This window comes from Scyliorhinus torazame, chromosome 4 (genome assembly GCF_047496885.1).
Source record: "Scyliorhinus torazame isolate Kashiwa2021f chromosome 4, sScyTor2.1, whole genome shotgun sequence".
Lineage (NCBI taxonomy): Eukaryota > Metazoa > Chordata > Chondrichthyes > Carcharhiniformes > Scyliorhinidae > Scyliorhinus > Scyliorhinus torazame.
In genome coordinates this window covers 266,599,077-266,613,560 of record NC_092710.1, presented here as the reverse complement: position 1 = coordinate 266,613,560, position 14,484 = coordinate 266,599,077, and the positions used below count along the sequence as shown (strand labels likewise).

Below are 14,484 nucleotides of genomic sequence, written 5' to 3'. Positions count from 1 at the left end.
GCCCCTCAGAATGAACCTGGCCAAGCTCGCTCTAATCGGGTAGTATATTTTGATTCCAGCTGTGACTCTTGAAAGTTATGCAACTGTTTAAATAAACACATAGCTGAAGTTTTATCGAAAGTTGTATTTAAAGGTAAATCAACTTGGCTGTGAGCATTCAATTCTGTCTGCATTCATTGCAGTCAGCAGCAGCACAACAAAGCAGATTAGCGAGTGATTAGGAGCACAGCATGCCATTCTGGGAGCGACAGGAACAAATGCTACCCTACATTTGTCCAGACCCCTTAGCCTCTCTCCCGCCACTACTAATATTAGTCATTAATGAGAGGGAGAACATAGTCCGTGTATGTGTGCAAGACCATTCAAAACCTTACAAGTTACTTTTCAAATTTCTCATGCCAGAAGGTCTCACTGAAGAGAGAGTTGTGAAGGAATGGGAGGGCCAGCACCCCGCTTCAGCGATAAGGATCTCCAGATCCTCGTGGAAGAGGTCTAGACACAATATCAAATCCACAGCAACCAAGAGGTCATGGCAGGAGAAAGCCACTGTGGTGAACACAGCAGGGGACCATAACATGGTAGGTAACAGGTATATTCCTCTCCAATAGTTTGTAACAGTAGAGGTGTGAATGTCCACCATTATGCAAGGTTTTCTCCCTGATGCCATTGGATATTAGGTTGGCATCACTCTAGGGCAGCACGGTGGCGCAAGTGGTTAGCACGGTTGCCTCATGGCGTCGAAGTCCCAGGTTCGATCCCGGCTCTGGGTCACTGTCCGTGTGGAGTTTGCACATTCTACCCATGTTTGCGTGGGTTTCGCCCCCACAATCCAAAAGATGTGCAGGATAGGTGGATTGGCCACGGTAAATTGCCCCTTAATTGGAAAAAATAAATTGGATACTCTAAATTTTTTTTAAAAGGTTAGCATCACTCTTTATGTTGTATCGCCAGGGTCCATAATGTCATGGAACTGACCTGGACTGGGGCCGTGACGATTGTGGAGGAGAAAGATTTGGAGGTAGCCAGGGTACTTGAGCTATCCAAAAGGGTACCCTACCTCTCCAAAGAACCTACTTTAAAATTTCCCTTGAAAAGCGTGGTTCAGAAAGCTGGGTGAGAAGAATCGTACCGAGCTGAAGGCAGCTGCACACCTCTACGAACAGCGCATGTCCAAAGTGCGACCAGCCTTGCTTCCCCCCTGGTGAAAATGGTGGGTGCCAGGTTCGGGGGTAAACGTCCGATTTGGGGCTCCTGCGCTATTTATCCCCGAACAATTCAGGCCACTATTTGACGAAAGCATGTTGGCAAAGACTTTGAAGAAATACCCTGATCCTCTTCAAATAGTGTCAGCAGGACAGGCAGACAAAGTCTTGATTTAACATTCCATCCAAAAGACGGCACCTCTGGCAATGTACCTCCCCTTCATTACTGCACAAAAATAACATTCTAGATTACTTGCTTGTCTCACCACAGCCTTCTGCCTGTGGCTACACTGTCACTAACTAAAGAGAGTTCCAAGTAAAACCATTGCCAGGATTTTAAGAATATTCTGGTATTAACTAGTATAATATTAAATCAGCTTTCCACTTAGATCATAGAATTTACAGTGCAGAAGGAGGCCAATAAGTCCATCGAGTCTGCACCGGCCCTTGGAAAGAGCACCATACTTCACCCCACACTTCCATCCTATCCCTGTAACCCAACATTTTTGGACACAAATGGCAATTTATCACAGCCAATCCACCTAACCTGCACATCTTTGGACTGTGGGAGGAAACCGGAGCACCTGGAGGAAACCCATGCAGACAAGGGGAGAACGTGCAGACTCCGCACAGGCAGTGACCCAGCTGGGAATCGAACCTGGGACCCTGGAGCTGTGAAGCAACTGGCTAACCACTGTGCTACCGTGCTGCCTGCACTTACAAGGGTACATATAAATTACATGGAAACAGGCCATTCAGCTCATAAGCTGGTGCTTATTCTCCACACTTTAGCCCCAATATAAATTTGCTCTGTTCCCCTATCGATCCTCAATGCAGGGCGTGGGGTCGTGATCCAACCACAAAGCCGTGTTTACCGTCAATTTGTAGAGTCTGCGTAAACGGATCGTCTATCCCTTTTTGCACTTCCTGCACAAGAGGAAATACTGGCCTAAATCTGCCCTTCCTGCTGAGGGAATTGTCACGGGAGGGATGGAGAATTTCACTGACAAGCAAAGGTCCGTTGACCTCGGGTGGGAATTTCGGTGAATTCATGGCTCAAAGATTGGTGTGGAAGAAGTGGGTTCCTGGTCATGGGGCACTGCCGCCAGTATTGGCGATAGTGGAATCTCTGTTGGGATAGCCTGCATCTGAACCGTACTGCGGCTGATGTTCTAGCGAGTCGCATAACTAGGTAAGTAGAGAGAATTTTAAACATCAAATTTGGAAAAATGTGGCACACCAAAAAAGAGTAGACACAAGGCAAGAGAGAAAGATACTAATACAGGAAACCATTTTTTTAAAATTTAGAGTACCCAATTTTTATTTTATAATAGGCAATTTAGCATGGCTGATCCACCTATCCTGCACATCTTTGGGTTGTGGGGGTGAGATCCCTGCAGATATGGGGAGAATGTGCAAGCTCCACACGGACAGTAACCCAAGGCCAGGATCGAACCCGGGTCCTCGGCACTGTGAGGCAGCAGTGCTAACCACTGCGCCACCATGCCGCCCTATTACAGGAAATTATACACAAAACCGTGACAGGGAGGGACAGAGCGTACAAATCTAAAAGTAAATCAGCAGATAAGGCTAGATGCAACGTTAGTTAATTCAGAAAGCTGTCAAGGCCAAGTCACTGGAAAGAAGCCATCCCCTATGGACAAGTCCTCTGTATACACAGGATCTGCTCAGACGAGGAGGAGCGTAACAGACATCGACAGACGCTGAAAGATGCCCTCGTACGAATGGGCTATGGCTCTCTATTCATTGATTGACGGTTCCAACGCGCCAAAGTAAAAAAAGCGCACCGAAGACAAACACGGGACACAACCGACAGAGTACCCTTCGTCGTCCAGTACTTCCCAGGAGTGGAGAAACTACGACATCTTCTTCACAGCCTTCAACACATCATCGAACATCTTGCCAAGTTAACCCCACACCCCCACTACTTGCCTTCAAACAACTGCGCAACCTCAAACAGACCATTGTTTGCAGCAAACTGCCCAGTCTTCACGACAGCGTCCACGACACAACACAACCCTGCCATGGCAATCTCTGCAAGACGTGCCAGATCATCGACATGGGTACCACGATTACACACGAGACCACCACCCACCAGGTACGTGGTACATCATACGCAGCAGGAAAGGATGGCCCGAAGCGAGACCATGTAGACGCTGCGACAACGGCTGAACGCCTCAATTTTAAAATCCCTCCCTGACCTCAACACTCCCGTCCTTGGTAATCTCCTCCAGCTCTAAAACTATCTGAGAACTATGTACTCCTCCAATTCTGACCTTTTGCTCATAAATGATTTTCTTCCACCATTGCCTTCAGTTGGCAATTCAGTTTCACCTGACAGTGAGGAGAGGGAGACTGCAAAGAAAGTAATGTCACGCACTTTGTTTTAGTGTCAGCTGAGGTTTTGACACCCAAATGACACCTCGCCTCCATCACAAAGCTGAAACCACTGGAAGACCAATAAGGCTGATTTCTTTATGTTCAATGACTAAACAGAAAATTGCACAGTTCTGATTTTGGCAGTCATGCAGTTCAAATAGGCAGAACATTTGGCCAAAGAAACATGTATTATGAGAGTCACAAGTGCGAAACAGATAAAGATTTACATTAAAATTTAGCTATGTATTTCCAACTTTCTACTTAAGGACTTGCAACAATTATTAAATGTAAATATTACAATTACTGCTTGTGCTAATAAATCCTTTGAAGCTAGGGCACCTGGAGATCCTTGGGCTGCTGTCTATCCGAAGTTTATAAAAGAAGTCTAAAGTTGCAGAGATGGTGAGGCAAAATATAGTTCTTGTCAAATGCAGCAAGTATATTTTCCTTAGTTCACAAAACAATGTGAAAAGTAGGTGTCCCTGCTTTATGCTTACACAGCAGTCCAGGTAAATATACCCAACTGTTTTTTTGGAAGCAAACATTATAACATTATAATTTTAAAATTCTTACTAGGCACAGGAGATGATTTCTGGAAAAATCGGAATGCCACTCATGCTAAGTGAAAACCCACTGATTACCATCATCAAAACAAACATCCAGAGCTGGCTGCAAAGGAAACAAATAAAACACATTCTTAGAAATGGTTCTACTTCCAATCTGGTTAGTATCATTCTTCTAATCCCCCAAATATCTTTTAATATATTAAGTGCTTTCCCCTCTCCCCATAAACTAATTACCTATGATGATTGAGTACCAGAGCAAATATTTTTGTTCGACAGGTGGCCTGCTGATGGTATGTAGATTAAATACATACTTTTGATTGAATATATGCATTAGAGATCAGAAAGAAAATGATCTTATTGAATGGTGAAGCAGGCTAAAGGGCCTCCTCCTGCTTCCATTTCATGCATCTTAAATTTCTGTCTTACTGAGTGCAAAATATTAAGTTGCGAGAGAAGCACTTTCTAAATGTGATGAATGCCACAACTGTATCAATGGCACATTGGCACAGCGGTTAGCACTGCTGCCTCACAGCCAGGGACCTGGGTTCAATTCCGGCCTTGGGTGCTCTCTGTGTGGAGTTTATACGTTCTCCCCGTGCCTGCGTGGGTTTCCTTCGGGTGCTCTGGTTTACCCCCATAGTCCAAAGATGTGCAGGTTAGGTGGAATTATGGGGTTATCTCTCAGATGGTCGGTACAGACGTGATGGGTCGAATGGCCTCCTTTTGCACTGTAGGATTCCATATTCTATATGTAAAGTACTGGACAACATACTTAAACTTTATTTGATATTCAGCTTGATGTGTAGAAGACTGCACAATATGCAATTTTGCCCACTTTGACTGCAGTAATCATAGAATCTTGCAGTATAAAAGTGGACCATTCGACCTATTATACCTATGTCAGATCTATGATGATCTATCCAATTAGTCCTACTCCCCTTTACTTTCCCCATTGTCCAGAAATTGTCTTCCCTTCAATTTCCTTTAGAAAACTACTAATGGATTAGCTTCCACCACACTTTCAGACAATACATTCCAGGTCACAACATATTGTTGCTATAAATATAAAGCTAATGAAACCTTATTCAACAAAATACCCACCACTTGATATGTAAAATGGGTGCTGGTCCCAACAAGAAAAAGCTGAGAACAATAAGCCAACTTCCAACCAACATCAGCCACTTCCTGATTCTCTGGAATGGAGAGGAGTGAGAAACACAATAAAATGAAAACTGAAAAATGAGAGCAAGTAGGATTTAACAAAGCACGGCAGCAGTGAATGCCTTAGAATCACACATAGAAAGGGGGATGCTTAAAAAACATGGGATGAAATGCAACTTCAGTTGGACATCACTTGTAAAATGCACTGATCGTGGATTTCCATTGACTTCAGTGGGGCGGGGGGAAAAAAGAGGAGGAGCACTCTGTCATTATCCAGAACTTGTTCAGTAATAGTTAGAACTTAGTGCCTAGTTTGAAAACCCAGCACACCTTATTACCAAGGCATAACCTTTCCAGCAGTTCTGTGATCTCTCAAGACAGCTATCTGCCCATCTTCAACAGCACTCCCTCGTGTGGAGCAAGGAATCATTGACAGCAACTTCTGGATTTAACTGCTTAGGTGGGAATGCCAAAAGCTGCTGACAGTCACACAAGATAATGACGGTGTATACTGACAGTTTTGCCGTCGTTAAAATCACAAATAAGGGCAGCACGATGGTGCAGTGGTTAGCACTGCTGCCTCACGGCACCGAGGTCTCAGGTTTGATTCCGGCCCTGGGTAACTGTCCGTGTGGAGTTTGCAAATTCTCCCGTGTCTGCTTGGGTTTCACCCCCACAACCCAAAGATGTGCAGGGTAGATGGATTGGCCACGCTGAATTGCCCCTTAATTGGAAAAATGAATTGGGTACTCTAAATTTATATTAAAAAATTAAAACCACAAATGGAGGTGCACAGAATGCAAATGAATGGCTGTAAATAAAGGCTAGGCTCCTTTATACTATTTTGCATCATACGGATATGCCTGTATTAATAACAAGGTCATATATAAATGCAAGTTTAAAAAAACAGAACCCAAAGAATACAGATACACTAAGGCAACAAAACTACACATCCTCAGAATCATTGTGACATGTTTATGGTTACAAAGATGATTGTTGAAGTCTTTCCTCTAACTTGCACAATGATGCGACCATCAATTCACTCGAGGCAGAGAATAGAAGTGAACAGAGACTTTAATCAACTAGAACAGTGCCTGCCTGCGACTGCTCTGCTATGAGGGCCGCCTACAGGGCAGCTGCTCTTATACTTCCCCTCAAGGGGGCGGAGCCCACAAGGGCACCAACATGATACAATCGTGTAGTACAGTACAATGGTCCATTGGTGGAGCCCACATGGGCAACAGCGTGATATAATGTAGTACAGTGGTGAATGGTTACTATAATACTTTCACCACATTCACCCCCTGTTAAAAAAAATGAAGTCCGGCAGGGGTGAAGAGCTCACAGGTCAGTCTGTCCGGCACCCGGATCGTGCGCTGCGATCGCCGGAGCTCTGGTTTTGCAGCGGGCACGGGTGTCGAACTTGTTGGTGCAGGCATGGGTGGTGAACTCATCGAAGCGGGCACTGACATGGGATCCTGGAACGTGTCTTCAGGAGCTTAATTCCTGTAGGTCGGTGAAAGGGGGAGAAGTATAGGAGCGGGTATAGAGGCCACGCAGGGGCAGGGGGCGCTGTTCGGTGTAGGTTTGGGGGGGGGGTAGGTTGGGGTGTTGGCAGGGGATCCTGTGGGTGCCAGGTCCCGGAGGGAGACCGTATCCTGTCGGCCGTCGGGGTGCTCTACGTATGCATACTGGGGGTTAGTGTGAAGGAGCTGGATCCTCTCGACCAGGGGGTCGGACTTGTGGCTCCTTACGTGTTTGCGGAGTAGGATGGGCCCCGGTGTCTTCAGCCAGGACGGAAGCGAGACCCCGGAGGTGGATTTCCTAGGGAAAATAAACAGGCAGTCATGAGGGGTCTCGTTCGTGGCTGTGCAAAGGAGTGACCTAATGGAGTGGAGCGTGTCGGGGAGGACCTCCTGCCAGTGGGAGACTGGGAGATTCCTGGACCAGGGCCAGGAGGACAGCCTTCCATACCGTCGCGTTCTCCCTCTCCACCTGCCCGTTTCCCCGGGGGTTGTAACTGGTAGTCCTGCTCGAGGCGATGCCCTTACCGAGCAGGTACTGACGCAGTTCGTCCTTCATAAATGAGGAGCCCCAGTCACTGTGGACGTAAGTGGGGAAACCGAACAAGGTGAAGATACTATGTTGGGCCTTAATGACGGTGGCCGTGGTCATGTCGGGCCAAGGGACTACAAAGGGGAAGCGGGAGAACTCGTCAACGACGTTGAGGAAATACGTGTTGCGGTTGGAAGAGGGAGGGGCCCTTTGAAGTCGATACTGAGGCGCTCAAAGGGCCGCGATGCCTTTACCAGGTGGGCCTTATCCGATCAATAGAAGTGCGGCTTACACTCCGTGCAGTTTTGGCAGTCCCCGGTCATGGCCCTGACCTCCTCGGTGGAGTAGGGCAGGTTGCAGGCCTTGATGTAGTGGAGAAGCCGGGTGACCCCCGGGTGACAGAGGTCATCGTGGATGGCCCAGAGTCGGTCATCGTGCACGCTGGCGCATGTGCCGCGGGACACGGCATCTTAGGGCTCGTTGAGCTTCCCAGGACGATATACTATATCGTAATTATAGGTAGCGAGTTCGATCCTCCACCTCAAGATCTTATCGTTCTTGATCTTGCCCCGCTGTGTGTTGTCGAACATGAAGGCTACCGACAGTTGGTCGGTGACGAGGGTAAACCTCCTACCAACGAGGTAGTGCCTCCAGTGCCGTACAGCTTCCACGATGGCTTGGGCTTCTTTTTCGACTGAGGAATGTCGAATTTCGGAGGCGGTGAGGGTACGGAAGAAAAATGCTATTGGCCTGCCCGCCTGATTGAGGGTGGCGGCGAGAGCGACCTCTGATGCATCGCTCTCCACCTGGAAGGGGACGGACTCGTCCACCGCGTGCATCGTGGCTTTGGTAATATCTGCCTTGATGCGGCTGAAGGCCTGGCGGGCCTCAGCCGTCAGTGGGAAGATGGTGGCTTTGATCAGTGGGCTGGCTTTGTCCGCATAGTTGGGGACAAACTGGGCATAATAAGAAAAGAACCCGAGGCACCGTTTCAGGGCCTTGGGGCAGTGGGGAAGAGGGAGTTGCAGGAGGGGGCGCATACGGTCAGGGTCAGGCCCTAGAACACCATTTTCCACGACATAGCCGAGGATGGCGAGTCTGGTTGTGCGGAAAACGTATTTCTCCTTATTATAAGTGAGGTTGAGGGCTTGGGCGATTTGGAGAAATTTCTGGAGGTTGGTGTCGTGGTCCTGCTGTTGTGGCCGCAGATGTGACGTTGTCGAGATACAGAAATGTGGCCCGCAGCCCGTACTGTTCCACCATTCGGTCCATCATTCTTTGGAAGACCGAGACCCCGTTGGTGACGCCGAAGGGGACCCGGAGGAAGTGGAAGAGGTGGCCGTCTGCCTCAAAGGCCGTGTAGTGGCGGTCCTGCGGGCGGATTGGGAGCTGGTGGTATGCGGACATCAGATCCACCGTGGAGAACACTCGGTAGTGTGCGATCTGATTAACCATGTCCACTATCCGGGGGAGGGGGTACGCATTGAGATGCGTGTACCGGTTTATGGTTGGCTATAGTCAACAAACATCCGATTCATTTCCCCAGTCCTGACGACCACCACCTGAGCTCTCCAGGGGCTATTACAGGCCTCGATGATCCCTTCCCGCAAGAGTCGCTGGACCTCGGAGCTGATAAAACTCCTGCCCTGGATGCTGTACCGCCTGCTTCTGGTGGCGACTGGTTTACAGACGGCGGTGAGGTTTGCGAAGATAGGGGGAGGGGCGACTTTCAGGGTCGCGAGGCTACATACGGTGAGAGAGGATAGGGGCCCGCCGAACTTCAAGGTCAGGCTCCTGAGGTTGCACTGGAAGTCCAGTCCCAACAGAAGAGGAGCGCAGAGATCGGGGAGTACATATAGCTTAAAGTTTGCGTATTCAATGCCCTGTATCGCGAGGTTCGCGACAGTGTACTCCCGGATCTATACTGAGTGCGATCCGGAAGCGAGGGAGATTGTTTGAAGTGCGGGAGAGATTTGGAGCGAACAACGCCTTACCGTGTCTGGGTGAATGAAGCTCTCCGTGCTCCCGGAGTCAAACAGGCAAGACATTTCGTGTCCATTGACCCGGACGGTCATCATGGAGTTCCAGAGGTGCTTCGGGTGTGACTGGTTGAGGCTGACTGCGCCGAGTTGCAGGTAGCCGGCCTGGTCAGAGGTGGTGGGGTGGTCCCAAGCTGGCTGCCCCCGTCAGTCGCACGTGTTGGGTGGCGTTGCAGATGGCGGCCAAGATGGCGACCCCCGTCGGTCGCACGTGTCGGGCGGCGAGGAAGATGGCGTCCAAGATGACCGCCCCCATGAGTCGCACATGTCGGGCCACGTGGGAGACGGTGGCCAAGATGGCAGCCCCCGTGAGTCGCACATGTTGTGCGAAGTTGAAGATGGCTGCCCCCACGGACAACACGAGGTAGATGACGCATCTGGAGGGGGCGGAGCCGGCAGGCCCGCAGCCACACTGCGGGGTCTGCGGGCCTGAGAGTCCGAGAGTCGGGCCTGCAATTTGGAGGACTTGGACCTGGCCAGGCAACCTTTGGCAAAGTGTCCTTTCTTGCCGCAGTCACTGCAGTTCGTGTTGCGAGCCGGGCAGCGTTGCCTGGGGTGCTGGTGCTGGCCGTAGAAATAGCAGGGTAGCCCCCCGGGTTGGGCGGGTAGCCGCGCGGCACAGGCCTGGGGTACTCTCTGGTCGGGGATCCATGAGGGGGTCGCGTAGTCGGAGGGGAAAGCGTTGAGGCTTTGAAACGCTACTTCTAGGGAGGTGGCTGGTTTTACAGTCTCTTCGAGGTAGAGGGTGCCCTTCTCAAGCAGGCGCTGTCTGACGTAGTTGGACCGGAGTCCAGCCACGTAGGTGTCCCGGACGGCGAGTTCCATGTGTTGGGAGGCCGTGACGGCCTGGTAGTTGCAGCTCGCGCGAGGACTTTGAGGTTGTGTAGGTACTCCTCCAGCGATTCCCCTGGGCGTTGGCGGCGAGGAGGTGTCGCGCGTACACTTCGTTCACCGGCCTCACGTATGGGCGCTTCAGCATTGCGAGGGCGTCTGTGTAGGTGGTCGCTTCCTCGAGTTGAACGGAGATTCGATGGCTCACCCGGGCGTGGAGGAGGCTCAGCTTCTGATCATTGGTGACGAACGGCGAGGAGGCGGCGAGGTAGGTCTCGAAACATCTGAGCCAGTGTGAAAAAATTCCTTTGGCTTCCGCGGCCTGTGGGTCGAGTTCCAGTCGGTCAGGTTTGAGGGCTGATTCCATTGTGGTGTTCTAGTTGATTAAATTGTTGCGACCATCAATTCACTCGAGACAGAGAATAGAAGTGAACAGAGGCTTTAATCAACTAGAACAGTGCCTGCCTGCGACTGCTCTGCTATGAGGGCCGCCTACAGGGCAGCTGCTCTGATACCTCCCCTCAAGGGGACGGAGCCAGGGGCAGAGCCCACAAGGGCACCAACATGATACAATCGTGACGTACAGTACAATGGTCCATAGGTGGAGCCCACATGGGCAACAGCGTGATACAACGTAGTACAGTGGTGAATGGTTACTATAATACTTTCACCACACACTACATATTGAACTTGAGGATATTTGCCTTTGGGCAAAGAAACCATATATTATGGCGTATAAAACAAAGCTTATATGTAAAAGGAAATTGCCAGAGTGTGGCGACTAGTGGATTGTCACAGTAACTTCATTGCAGTGTTAAGGTAAGCCCATTTGTGACACTAATAAAGATTATTATGCTTATAATAATAATAATCTTTATTGTCACAAGTAGGCTTACATTAGCACTGCAATGAAGTTACTATGAAAAGACCATGGTCACACATTCCGGCGCCTGTTCGGGTACACAAGAGGGAGAATTCAAAATGCCCAAATTACCTAACAGCACGTCTTCGGGATTTGTGGGAGGAAACCGGAGCACCCGCAGGAAACCCACGCTGACACGTGGAGAACGTGCAGACTCCTCACAGACAGTGACCCAAGATGGGTAACGAACCTGGGACCCTGGCGCTGTGAAGCAACAGTGAAGCAACTTGCGACCGTGCTGCCCGATTTGCAATTTTATAATTTGTTTCATAGTCACAGAATATCCGAAAACACTGTACAGCTAATGAAGTACTTTTGAAATGTGATCACTGTAATGCTATGCATAAGATATTCTGTATGTTAATATGTTAGACCTCCAACCAGCAGGAGGCAGTAGAACTACACCACATGATACTGCAACTTCGAAGTTTGGTGAGGAGTCGTTGTGGATAGTCGTGTTTTGTATTAGCTCGTATTCTAGTTGTTAACGGTTCATTAGTAGTATTAGTATTGTTTTCTACCCACGTTGTCATTTAATAAATCTTTTTAAAGACTTCCGGGTGCGGCGATGACCAGCTGAGTCGCACGTTTCGGCAGCTCCCGGTGAAATGGACTTTTGGGCTCTTGATAGGAGCCGCAACGGCAATTTTGACGGCTAAAAACACTGTGCGGTAAACCAGAAGGGAATCCCCCCTGGATACGGATGAAAAAAGGAGAAAGTGGCCGGATTGCAGTGGATCCTTTAGAACAGCGGCAAGGAAGGCAAGCAAAAACCAAGATGGCGTCGGAAGGTGGCAGTTGAACATGGGGCCCTGAACAACAAGAGTTCTTGAAATGCTGTGTGGAAGAGATCAAAAAGGAAATGAAGAAAGAGCTGTTGGCCCCGATACTACAGGCGATCGAAGGGCTAAAGGAGGAACAAAAGACCCAGGAGCGGGAGCTTCGGGTCGTGAAGGCAAAGGCAGCCGAGAATGAGGACGACATACAGGGCCTGGTGGTGAAGATGGAGACGCATGAGGCACATCAGAAACGATGTGTGGAAAGGTTGGAGGCACTGGAGAACAACGCAAGGCGGAACAACCTGAGGATTCTTGGTCTTCCTGAAGGTGCGGAGGGAGCGGACGTCGGGGCATATGTGAGCACGATGCTGCACTCGTTAATGGGAGCGGAGGCCCCGGCGGGTCCGTTGGAGGTGGAGGGAGCATACCGAGTGATGGCGCGAGGACCGAGAGCAGGAGAAATTCCCAGAGCCATAGTGGTGAGATTCCTCCGTTTTAAGGATAGAGAAATGGTCCTTAGATGGGCAAAGAAAACTCGGAGCAGTAAATGGGAGAACGCGGCGATCCGCGTTTCTCAAGACTGGAGTGCGGAGGTGGCGAGAAGGAGGGCGAGCTTTAATCGGGCCAAGGCGGTGCTTCATAAAAAGAAGATAAAATTTGGAATGCTGCAACCGGCAAGACTGTGGGTCACATATCGAGGGAGGCACCACTACTTTGAGACGGCGGATGAAGCGTGGACTTTTATTGTGGAAGAAAAACTGGAATGAGCGGGTTATTAAAAAGAACGTTTGAACAAAGTGGTGCGGCGAATGTGGGGGGCGAAGAGGGGGGTTAAAAAGGGGGGAAAGAGGAGTTTTATGTACTAATCCTGCGATGTGGTAACTTTTCTCTCTTCCACAGGTGGTGATGGGGGGAGGAGGGGAGGTGGAAGAGATGGGGCGTTGGCCATTGGGGGCGGGGCCAAGGGAGAAGCGCGGGCTTGGTTCCCGCGCTATGATAATCATGGCGGGAATAGAGAAGCAGGAAGGAGGGGGCGTCGCATGGTGCGAGCCGAGGTCACGGGGGGAAGCCGAGGTCGGCCAGAGTTTGCTGACTTCTGGGAGCAACATGGGGGGAGCAATTACGCTAGCGGGGGATCTAGCGGGGGGGGGGGGGGGGTGGGAGGGGGGAATTACTGGGTTGCTGGGGAGAGGGGGGAGCTGGTATGGGAGGGGATGGGCGGGGAGGCACCGCCTGGGGGAGATACAGCTGCGTGGGAACCGGGTGAGGAGCTGGAAAAAGGGGATGGCTAATCGACAAGGGGGGGGGGGGGCTAGGACGCCCCCCAACCCGGCTGATCACGTGGAACGTGAGAGGGCTGAACGGGCCGATAAAGAGGGCACGGGTACTCGCACACCTTAAGAAGCTTAAGGCAGATGTGGTTATGTTACAGGAAACGCACCTGAAACTGATAGACCAGGTTAGGCTACGCAAAGGATGGGTGGGGCAGGTGTTCCATTCGGGGCCAGATGCGAAAAACAGGGGGGTGGCTATATTAGTGGGGAAGCGGGTAATGTTCGAGGCAAAGACTATAGTGGCGGATAACGGGGGCAGATACGTGATGGTGAGTGGCAAACTACAGGGGGAGACGGTGGTTTTGGTAAACGTATATGCCCCGAACTGGGATGATGCCAATTTTATGAGGCGGATGCTAGGACGCATTCCGGACCTAGAGATGGGAAAGCTGATAATGGGGGGAGATTTTAATACGGTGTTGGAACCAGGGCTGGATAGGTCGAAGTCCAGGACTGGAAGGAGGCCGGCAGCAGCCAAGGTACTTAAAAGATTTTATGGAGCAGATGGGAGGTGTAGACCCGTGGAGATTTAGCAGACCTAGGAGTAAGGAGTTCTCGTTTTTCTCCTATGTCCATAAAGTCTACTCGCGAATAGACTTTTTTGTGCTGGGAAGGGCGTTGATCCCGAAGGTGAGGGGAACGGAGTATACGGCTATAGCCATTTCGGATCACGCTCCACACTGGGTGGACCTGGAGATAGGGGAGGAAACAGGAGGGCGCCCACCCTGGAGAATGGACATGGGACTAATGGCAGATGAGGGGGGTGTCTAAGGGTGAGGGGGTGCATTGAAAAGTACTTGGAACTCAATGATAATGGGGAGGTCCAGGTGGGAGTGGTCTGGGAGGCGTTGAAGGCGGTGGTTAGAGGGGAGCTGATATCAATAAGGGCACATAAAGGGAAGCAGGAGAGTAAGGAACGGGAGCGGTTGCTGCAAGAACTTTTGAGGGTGGACAGACAATATGCGGAAGCACCGGAGGAGGGACTGTACAGGGAAAGGCAAAGGCTACATGTAGAATTTGACTTGCTGACTACGGGCACTGCAGAGGCACAATGGAGGAAGGCACAGGGTGTACAGTACGAATATGGGGAGAAGGCGAGCAGGTTGCTGGCACACCAATTGAGGAAAAGGGGAGCAGCGAGGGAAATAGGGGGAGTGAGGGATGAGGAAGGAGAGATGGAGCGGGGAGCGGAGAG

The 14,484-nt window shown here is 50.3% G+C and overlaps 1 protein-coding gene across 3 annotated transcripts in view; it reads right to left on the bottom strand.

Moving 5' to 3' along the window:
• The window catches only part of slc18b1 (solute carrier family 18 member B1), a 141,641-nt gene that overhangs the window by 23,678 nt on the left and 103,479 nt on the right, over nt 1–14,484 (bottom strand). For all 3 annotated transcript variants that reach the window (XM_072499757.1, XM_072499756.1, XM_072499758.1), the window contains 2 exons: nt 5,270–5,361; nt 4,176–4,271 (listed from right to left, as the gene is read on the bottom strand). In XM_072499757.1, coding sequence (XP_072355858.1) covers nt 4,176–4,271; nt 5,270–5,361 — 188 coding nt within the window. The remainder of the gene's footprint in view (nt 1–4,175; nt 4,272–5,269; nt 5,362–14,484) is intronic.